The sequence below is a fragment of the Elaeis guineensis genome, chromosome 1 (assembly GCF_000442705.2).
Source record: "Elaeis guineensis isolate ETL-2024a chromosome 1, EG11, whole genome shotgun sequence".
In the NCBI taxonomy this organism is placed as follows: Eukaryota; Viridiplantae; Streptophyta; class Magnoliopsida; order Arecales; family Arecaceae; genus Elaeis; species Elaeis guineensis.
The window spans coordinates 107,110,652-107,121,956 of record NC_025993.2 but is presented as its reverse complement, the minus strand read 5'-3'; the positions used below and the strand labels follow the sequence as shown (position 1 = coordinate 107,121,956).

Below are 11,305 nucleotides of genomic sequence, written 5' to 3'. Positions count from 1 at the left end.
TAATAAGAAAACATGAGAAATTTAAATATCACAAGCTGACTCATTGACATGTAGCTTCTTTTTCCTCATTTCACTAGTTCATACATTCAGATTACATGGTCTTCTAGCAAATTAGAACAAGTAAAATTGTTTTCATGTCCAGATAACCACTATGCAGAAGCAAAAAGGAGATGAAGATATCAACAATATCCTAGAGAGAGAGATGTTCTGATTCCTTAGAGAGAAGCCAATATTCAAGTTGAGAGCTCTAGGGTTCTTTTCATGAAACTGTGACAGTCATCATATGAATCTAGAGGTTTACTGGATTCACTGCCTAATTCATCTATTATTTGGTGTATAAAAAGAAATGGTAACACTTGGAGGATAAGCTCTGGAATTCTATTCGGATTCTCATCATTTTCTAGTTAACAATTGATGCTTAATGTTTGCTCATAAAATTGCTTTACAAACTGCATTTATGGCAAGGATGTATCTTTTAGACACTTTATTTCTTTCCCTACCATCTTGATACCATGAACAGGTTCACCCAGGGTTTACTTATGGACCAATTTAACTCAACCTCATCTAAATGGTTTACTTTTACAGGTAATAATGTCTGCACAAATCATTGTCAACTCCCTTTACTAGACTGTATCTACACAGGCTCGTATGCTGTTCTATTAAACCAAATGATTTACAAACTCAAGAAAGCAGTCATTTGGGATTGCAATTACAACCACAAATATAGGATAGCATGAGACAGGAGCATGAATGGCTGAGCAAAATATTGTCACAAACATCAGAACCGCATTACATTGTGATAAGATATGCATCCTGTATAATGAAAATCGCCCATCCTAAGCAGCACATTGATTAATATTTCGGATGCAAAAGTAAACAGATCTGCCCACCTTTTAATCACTTTCCATTTAAACATTTTTATCACATCTTCACTTTTTAGAATTAAAAAATGAAATGCAAGATTCGCAACACAACTCATGCAATACAAAATTTGTCAAGGACATGAAGTACAATTTTTTACAAGGTAAAAGAGCAGTCCTGCAATTGGCTATTTTCATGGAGGATCCAAGAACTCAGAAAATCAATGGAAAATTATATAGGAAAGACAGCAAAGCTAGACATGGCGCCACCAGTAACAGACATTTCAATCCAATCCTTCTTTTCTACAGAACGTATTTGAGGTAAATACACAAGCATTACCTGATTAACTTATTTGGGTGCTGAGACATTTGATCTGTCTCTTCCATCACTTATCCCTCGATGGCCACCCTCTCCGCCTAGCAACTAAACACACCCCATGGAATCCAGAAACAAGAAACGTGATATCTTGATCCCATTCTGAAGGAATCCCGAACTAGGGATTTCACTCAGGATTGTGAGACAAGCAATCAAGCCCCTCAGTTCGGCTGCGTACAATCCTATGGAACACCTCCCTCACCTGGCGTTCCAGGGGGTCCAGCCCTCCCTTCATGGACTCGCAAACCTGGGCCAGCTCCTCCAACCAGTGCCGTATCCCTGCTTCCTTCTCCTCCGTCACTGGAAACTTGATTGCATCCATCAATTCCGTCAGGTGGTGCGTGCACTTCTCAATCTGTTGGATTTCCTTCAATAGACCGCTAGAATTCTTCCGGTCCTTCTTCTTGGACTCCTCAACGATTCGCTCGTGGAGCGACAGGATGGGGGCCGCCCACGGGTAGCTACGGGGGACGGAGAAGTGGATACCAAGGCCACGGTCCTGGCAAGGGATTGCGGCAACAAGCGCCCACATCACGAAGAGGAGCACCGAGCTCATGGTGAAGACACCGACTGCGAGACCGCTGGTGGCCACGACCTCGTGCCCGCGGGGGGCGGCGAGGTTGCCCGCGATGGCCTGGAGCTGACGGGCAGCGGACCATGAACGGGAGACGCTCCAGGACAGGGAGCGGAAGTGGCCACCGGATGAGCGGTGGTGCTGATGGTGGTCGCGGCTGGAGGAGCCGCTGCTGCGGCCGAAGGAGCGGTTACGGTTGGAGAGCACGCAGCCGGCGGCGTCCTTCTCGTCGAGCATGAGGAGGGTGAGGTCGGTGAGGGACTTCCGGGCCCTTCGGAGCTGGCCCTCCCCGAGGGTCCCCCGCCGTTGCTGCCGGGGGTCGGCGAGCGCGACAAGAACGATCTCTAAATGTTTCCTCCATTGCCGGAAATGATCGATCCCGTCACGGATGGCGTTGCAGACGTCGAGTGCCTTGACGCTGCGCTCGAAAAAGTCGGCGATCATCCGGTCGAGCGGCGGCCGGCCAACAGCGGCGCGGTGGTTGAAGAGGATGACGCAGAACTCCTCTTGGCACCCAAGAAAGGTATCCAGGAGCTTCCGGACCCACGAGATGGACAGAAGTTCATCGCCGCCGTCGGAGGCGGCGAGGTCTTGGAAGAGCACGGCGACGCGGCGCTGGAAGGCATCGAGCTCCTGGTCCAGGCCGGCGTCGTAGTGGTGGCCGGTGTCCATGGCGTGGACCTGATCCCGCCGTATGCTCAAGATCGAACGGCCAATCAACGAGTACGGCGCCGACGATCCCTGGTATTCGATGGCGGGCATTGTCACATTCCCACGAGCCCTAGCTCAGTCTCTCCCCCCACCCAGCAAACCACCAATGGAATCCTAAAATTCGCCGGAACCACGGCAATATCGAATACAAAAACCCTTGAACAAAATCGAAACCCTAGAAGCCCAGAATCCGATCGCAATCGAGGAGGAAATGGAAGGAATATGTTGGAGGACCAGAATCCCTAGGCGGAGCAGGATTTAATGGCTCTCGGCCGACCGGCGCTTCGGACAGTGAGAGATGAGAGATTTATACCCTTTTTTACGCAATTAATAAAATGGTAAAAATAAATCTAACTAAACAAGTTTTAATTAGACCGCGGAGTGACCGCGGGAGGAGGGAAAAGGTCTGGGCCGGGCGGACGCGGGCGAGACGCGATGGGGACGCGAGAGGACACGTGGCTGAAGGAGGGAGCGCCCCAGGGCGGCGCACGCCTGCGTGGCGGGAAGAAGAAGTCCCGGAAGCGGGGGTTCACACGTGTACGGGCTAACCCGGGACGGGGAGGTGCAAGAGGACCGGGTCCGGATCGCCGCTCGTGCGTGGAATGTTGAAGGAGTTTATGACGGCAATGCCCCCGCTGGTCCGCCGGCACTGGGGTTTAAAATATCGCCGTTATATTACTGCTGACGAACCGGTGCCATAAGAAAATAATATTACAGAGAGGCCCATACCTCACTGTCTGGCATATAAAATACGGATTCTCTTGTCATACGTGATGTGCCAGCAGTGAGGTAGTCAAAAAAAAAAAAAAAAAAAACTAATATGATTGCATCATGTAAAATTTAATTCTAAAATTTTTTGAAGCAATATAATAATATTAAATTTATAATTATTTTATTATAAAATTAAATTTTATCAAAGTTTTTTCATTCTTGAAAAAGATGCTTTCTGTGTTTGTCCCCTAATGAAAGCTCCAATTTTGGACTATCATCTTGATTGTCTGAAATAACTGCACATCCCAAAGAGTGGATTTCAAGATATATCAATAGTTAATACAATCTCTCACTACTTAAAAAAATATAAAATATTAGATATTTTTTTATTTCTTATAGCTATTGAGGTTTCCATCACGTGATTGAGTTTAGTAGCCAACATAGTGATTAGAGTTAGTCTCAAATTTGGATGTTTCTTGGTATGTATTAACATCACAGTATAGCCAAGCCAACATGCATCTCGAGATAATAATTTTGGTACAAATTGATTGATTAACAAATATTATCAACGGGCACCTAATTAATCTGACTAACCAATATGGGTCATCTTCAACTATGTTACAACAATAGCTTTATAATTTAAATCTGTTTCAGTTTAAAAATATTATATTATCCTGTAAATAGTGACACAAGGATATAGCGGTCAATAAGATATTCTCTGTTCTCGTTTAAACCCAGGAAAACGGGCGTCAAGGGCAGTTTAGGAAGAAAATAATTTGGCTGCCGCGGTTAAGAAGAATGGAGAGCAGTCTACGATACCGTGTTAGCTCGAGGACCGGTGCACAGACCACCGACTGGACCACGCTAAAAGATTGGAGGTGCGGGGGTGCATGTTACTGTGGACGAGATGACGTCAGGCTTCCCGAGACTAAGTTCATCCCCCCCCGGCTCCAACGCTACCGTACCAAAATAGGTAGGTCCACGAGATGACAGGTCACGGGGCCATCCACGTCAGCAACTGGGAATAAAGTAAGAATAAGAGCGGATAACCCGGTGCCACGTGGATTCTCGCAGTTGTGATTATAGGAGATGGATTCTCTGTTCCTCGCTGCCGTCCAGAATCGTTTTTCGAGGGAACCGAAGGGGTCAACGCGGACGGGCTTCCCGGACGTTTTGTCCAGTAGCGGCGACGAGGTGGCGTTTCCTCACGGTATATTAAGATTTATTTGATTTCAAATAATAATAATAATAATAATATTTTTAAAAAAAATATAATATCTAAAAATTTATTTTGATATGTGTAATTGATCATAAAAAAAAAATTATATATTTTAAAATAATCTAATAATCTATTTTTTTAAAAATATTATATAAAATATTTATTATATATGTAATAAAAAAATTTTATCTATTAATTTAAAAAAAATAATTTAAAAAATAAAAATTTATATTCTATATGATTTTTTTCCGTCAAATATAAAAAATTTATGCCCATGATAATTTTCGATCTCTCATATTTAAAAATTTTAATTAATTTTAAAAAAATTATATTTTAAGTATTTTTTCCTTTTCAATTTTCGCCAACTAAATGGGGCTCTCTGACTCCTCGTCTTTCTGACTCTTATTCCCGTCAACCAAATGAGTCGCTGATATTATCGTGGGGAGGAGTTTGAAATATGACAATCGTAGTTATTAGCAGGGGCTTCATCAAGCCCGTTTAAGGGTGACGGGGCGTGCGTTCACATTGGCAGGGCAATGATTGGTGTTTTTCCTTTCAACTTTTTATGAATATAGGTAAACATGATCGTAGAGTCATCAAGAGATGGCGACGTTTTTTCTATTGAAAAAGATATGGGGCCTAATTCTGGTGTGGTACCAAATATTCTCTCCACAATTGGCACGTCATGCGGCGCGATGAGAGTGACATTTGATCTCATGTCCTTCGTCAATCCCCTCACGATCATAAGTTGCGTATTGGAACATTTCTACTTTCTTAAATTATCTTAAATCTGCTTGGTAATTAGCCTTGGTTTAGATCCCCACTTTTGGACTTTCCTTAATTATATCAATCTCAAAAAATGAAAATTAAACTGGCAAAGGAAAAGAAGACTACATGATTTATTTGTCTTGAATTGAAATGAGCAGAAATGAATTGAGGCTCGTCTAGTGTTCACCCACTTGGAGGGTTAGCCTTTAGATTTTTAGATCAATTTATGAATCGTGCAAGTCTAAAAACTTGAAGATGGGGAAGAAAAAAAAAAATAAATCCTATTTGGCACTTATACCATCTACTGTCTGATTTTTCTAGCTAAGTAGAGCGTGAGACCCTTCACATATAAGATCTAGTTTTCAAACTCTCAACAGCAACATATTTCAAAATTTATTTCAGAATAATAAGTTGTGTAAATGTTTTTCTCACAAAATAGTTGGGAAATAAATGAACACCTTGAGCAAGTCATGCAAGCGAAGAGCGATTATTCAAATTGAGTGCGGATCCCTTATAGTGCTGCAGAATGTCGCGTATCCATGGATGCTGTCCATCTTGTGATGGATGGCTATGCATATGCACCGACCATGAAATGCATACTATGTATGTTGTCTACTGGCTGTCCATCCCGTGATGGATGGCATCCATGGGTGCATTATATGCTATAGTGCCACGTGCACACCATAGGGGACCATCCTCAATCAAAATAAATGTTATCATCCATGAAGCCAGATGCAACACACTGATAAGAGTATCCATTTGTGTTATGACTCATAGGAGTCATTACAAGTGCATGAAGCCAAACAAATCATTTGCAGGTCAAATGACATTAACAATGAACAAATAAAAGCTAAAACTTGCACATATAGAAGCATTGCGACTAAGATACGTCTCTTTATTTTGTGGATATTACAATACTTTCTAGAAGCTGATGTTACAAGCATGATTTTTTAAAAAAAATTTCTTGTTTAATTATGTGGACCAATAGGCCGGGATGTCACATAGCAATGCTTGATAAGTCAACAGACACCGGCCACATAATTGCAGACTTTTGTTGCAAGGTGCCATCATTCAGACCATCCACTTCCATCACCACCATGCATCCATCTTCTAAATGATATCGTGGGTCTCAATCCATTTTTCTCCAAAGCAAGTAGGCATCCGTTAGCATCAAGCGCAAGAACGTGCAATCTAGTTCAAGTAAATATCTAGTTGGTTCACTCATGATTCAATGCAATTTGGGCATGGTTCACTATCGGTGGCTCAATTAGATTTGGTCAAATATCTAGTTTGGTTGTGTACCAAAAAAAAATTATCTAGTTTGGTTCACCGACGATTCAATGCAATCTGGTCTCTTCAGAGACGTCCAATAAAATTGGAATAATGGGACAATCCAGTGCAATCTGAGCGCGGTTTGGCATAAGTGGCTTTGATACCATTTAATACAATTTAAGTGTTGTTTCACATGGACATGCACACTTGCAAGTTGCTCTAACACTACAACATTAGTGAAACTATTAGGTCAATATGCAATTTATGGAGTTGGTCCTTTACCATCTCTAACATCACAATGCAAACTTCTCTAAGCCTTAACTAACCGACGGCGAATCCCGTTACCAATACTTTCTTCATTTAAAAATTATGTCCTTCCATCAAGTTCACTCATTAAATAACTATAATAAATAAACAAAATAGTCTGTATATTTTTTTCAAATCCATAATGAGCATCTCAATGGATGGAACTATAACTATCCATCAAATGAGCCTAGAGTAAGCCACCTGATTGGCATGCACCAAGATACATAACCAATAATCACACAAGCTTCTTAAGCCGCATAACTCATCAATAAAGAAGCCCAAAACTTTCCGATTCCCTTGCCAAGTGATCAGAGTTTTGTGTCATCATTCTCATTTAAGAGAAGAATACCCATACTTGTTACTTTCTAGTGAAGTCATGCTGGACCGACAATACAAATATACCATCATATAAAGTCTTTCTTGATCTTGATCAGAAAAATGATGATTTCTTTGAGTCGCCGCCTAAACCTTCGCCTTGAGTTAAAACATCCAATTCAATTAACATTTTGTAGACATCCAATGCTTTTGTAAGTCACCAAAAATGGCTGAAGTGCCTTCTCCATTCCCTAATTGACCTTGCTCCAAAAGTCACATCAGATTATTAATAATGCACAAACTATACACAAGTCCTTACCTTTCTCTTCTGTTTGATCTTATCCATCCATGAACTCCAAGTTGCAGGAAAAAAAATGCTACAACTAAATGCAAGTTGTTGCTGACTTTGATAAGCAAATGGGCACGATCCGTTGAAACATGGAACACTTTTAAAAGGCTAATCAAATTTAATAAGTTGGCTAATCAGTGTTCGTAGACTTTCTCTCTCTGGTTTTTTCTAATGCACATCTAACATCATTGGGGATTGTAACCATGACCTCAGTCACCCATTCCTAGGTCATCCAGATTGTTTGCGGGCGTCAGTCTCAAAGACTGGTGATGCAGGCCATGAGGACTCACCAAAGGATTCCAAGTTGGAAGAGGGAGTTCAGACAATTATATCCACAGCCAGAACTACTGAATTTATTGTGATTGGGCTGCTATTGAGGGACCACCTATACAACCAAATAAATTAGTGTTAATATATCTAGTAGTTGAAGCAAACCATTATAGAAGGCATGAGTTGTCATGAGTATAGTCTGATAAAGAATGCATGAGCTAAACAAAATAGTGAATCAGAAATATATGATACAAACAAGACAAATAAACTGCAGGCTAGAAGCAGGGTGGTCTAGTTTTTAAGCTAGAGCAGTAAATTCAACTACACAAATTGATTTTTGGTGTACTTTTGTGCTAAATTACCTTGGTTTGGATCATTCCCGTCCCATTAGTCATTGCATAATTCCATGCCTGCAGCCACAGCAGAATTTTACTGCATCTGAACAATTGATTGAAAAATCTTTATTTGCTTTACCAACAAATGACCTTTGACCTGATTTATATGTTATTACAGATCCAAAACTGAGAAACCAAGCAACAAACGAACTTTGAATCGCTTTTCGGTTATAAATATTATTGGAATAGGTTGGAAGTGTGAACAGGAATGCTTTAACAAGAATTATGGTGGGGAACAAAGCATTTCCTTAGCTATGCTTTAGTGGACTTAGACAAATGAAATTGAAGGAAATTGAGGGTTTGTACCACTGAAAAATGGATCACCTATGCATGACTAGATCTCAGGAAAAATGCTTGTGAAGAAATGCACTGTATCATGTGCTGTTCCTGGATGGGCCAAGAAAAATGTAAAGGTTCAACAAACAAGCTGTTGAGGTCATCACATACATAACCAATACATCTTGGGCTTAGCTAGAACTTGCAATCTAAGAAAAATATGAATATAGTTGCCTACAAATACCTGAAAATCGATAGTTGAGACCAAATGGTTATGGAAGTTGATCGAAATCAACTAACAATGTTCAACTTCATGGAGTTCAGTTCCATTGAACTGAACAATGGAATTGTCAATGCAACCACAAATCAACCATGAGATTGAACATATGGTTCCAACTTGCAGACCCATGGTTCAAACTCATGAGAACAATAACCCGGTGTCTTGTGATCCATGCAATTCTGACCAACCACTGGACAAAGTATTTCCTAGCCTACAGCCACTCCAGAAAAGCATTAGTTGCCATCATCTAAGTTGGAGAAGCCCCACCAAATAAACACTAAGAAAACCTGCTGAAAGTTTGGTGAATAAGATGTTTAATAATCATTAAAAAGAAAAATGACATCATAAAGATTTGAACGTTTGGATAATGGACTGCTGATTTAAGACCTAATATCAAGAAAAAAATTTCAAAATGGTTATAGTTAGAAGTGTCAAGGAGCAACATGAAAAGCCTTTTGTATTCAGAATGTAAACAAACCGTTTCATTGTCTCGTGAAAAGAATGGATGGGAAATCCCATTTTACCAAGCAAAAAGCATGTGAACAAAGCCCCCCGCCCCCCCCCCCCCCCCCCCCCCCCGCCCCACGTAAACAAAACCAACCAGAAGAAAAAAAAAAAAAAAAAAGGAAAAGAAAAGACAAGAAAAGAAAAGAAAAAAAAAAATCTACTGTCCTTATTTTACCTATTCTTTTTAAAATGGGGAAAATGCCCTGTGAAAGTCATGAATTGTGAGTAACTAAAAGCTTTTCATCTGAATTATCAAAGAAATGTAAATAATTAGTTAATTTTGCCAAAAAAAAAAAAAAACAACCAAACTACCATAATTTATAATTTTAATTTCATAAATAAAGGATATGTGGACTTTGGTGTTAGGAAATGCTTCTTCTGAAACTAAGGTAAAGGGCTTAGAAACATCGTGTAATGGAACATGTTCTTCGGAAACAGAGTTAGTGCCATGACTTTCTTTGTTGTACACGCCCCACGTTATTCACGGTAGTTTTAGGAATGTAGAGGCATCTATAACAATCTAATATATATATATATATAAATAAAAATTGGAAGGAGATGAATTAGTCATTTAGATTGTTCACACAAACAACATATTATCACTTATGATTATCATTTGGATCAAAATCAATCTGCAATATGCCACATATCTAAACTCTCCTATCTAATAATTCTTAATTTTTTAAGTGTTGAATTAAAGAATGATATTATTAAATTCCACTTATATGACTTAAATGATATTCTTAAAGTTTGATATTATTATTCTCTTACAATAAAAATTCACTCATATATATAGTTGAGAATGTGAATAGATATCAAAAATTTGGATGGATATTATTTTATTATTTATATATAATTTTTTTTAAAATAATTTATTATATGATTTAAAATTCGTATACAATGCGCGGGCTCAAAACTAGTTTATGAAATAAAATTATGAAAATATTGCTTTAACCTTTTGCGTGTCGACACAAACAAACGGTGCAATGTATACTCTTGTTTTGATAAGTCATTCTTAATTTACAATGCCTATTTCCATGATGCACAGTTATTGACGTAGATTATGTTCTGATATAGTACAACATTAAAAATATTTTGTGATTTTAGTTTTCTTTTCCCTTGGAATACAAACTGTGTCTTTAAAGAGTCAAGCATTTGTTTTTTTAAAGAATTCTGTATAAGTTCTAAAACCATGAAACTAGAATTTCCTAATTTTATTTGAATATTTCAAATTCATTTTTTAGCTCTCCTTATCTTACATTTCTGAAGATAGTAATTATGCTTGAAATTCAAGGATTTGCCAATGGAAGTGGTGATTAGTGTTATGGTTTTTCCTAGAGCTAGTCATGTCATTTTGATTTTTTGTTATAAAAAATGTTATCAGCAAACGATTTGCCTTTCTATCATCCATGTGATACCTAAACTCTAACCAAATTCAATGGTGAAAAAAAAAATTGAGGGCCCATGCTTGCGTATAATAGTTCATGTTTATCTAATGGCAACACCTTTTTTTTTTTGGAAGGAGGTTTCATTTTTAAACTCCGAAGGTGCTTTTTTTTCTTTTTGGTTGGCATGATCTTCTTTTTTTATAAAAATAAAAATATTAACTCAATTTAAAATAAATACATTTATGAACATCAAAAAATAAAATAAATAGCAACTCAGAAGGGTATCCACTATAGCCATCCACAACCTAGACCCTATGTAATGTGGCATGATGATTCTTAATTCTTTTCTACAAACGAGTGGTGTTGCTCCCACCTATAACTCAAATTTTTTCAAGAAAAATGATTGACGCTGATGGCCACAGTAGATAAATAACCTAGAAGTAGTTAAAATACTTTCTCTCATTGTTTTAGAGCGACACTTCATAGTTTCCTTCATAACATCATTCGTTTAATTTAATTAGTATGTAACATCAGTGCTGTAGTTTTTCTTTCTTTTTTCCTTAATTTTGTCTGAATCTACAATGTTCTTAGGTACTATTTGGCAGGGGGTGATATTTCACACCGTCCCAGTGATGTAAGTTAGGTGATGTGATCATTTTGTTTGGTATTACAAAATCTCATCTAGTGATGAAGAATCTAGTGATAAATTCGATGATAGCATTACTGCA

General features: G+C 38.8%; 1 protein-coding gene across 1 annotated transcript; it reads right to left on the bottom strand.

Annotated features, from left to right (window-relative positions):
- Positions 1–1,070: 1,070 nt before the first annotated feature.
- LOC105038349 (protein BYPASS1-LIKE) lies at positions 1,071–2,823 on the bottom strand. Its single transcript, XM_010914131.4, has one exon. It carries the CDS (start codon positions 2,570–2,572, stop codon positions 1,364–1,366), a length of 1,209 nt encoding a protein of 402 aa, XP_010912433.1. The 5' UTR covers positions 2,573–2,823; the 3' UTR covers positions 1,071–1,363.
- Positions 2,824–11,305: the final 8,482 nt, after the last annotated feature.

Excerpts from the sequence above, each read along its gene's own strand:
- LOC105038349 (XM_010914131.4), bottom strand. The coding sequence starts at position 2,572 with ATGCCCGCCATCGAATACCAGGGATCGTCGGCGCCGTACTCGTTGATT.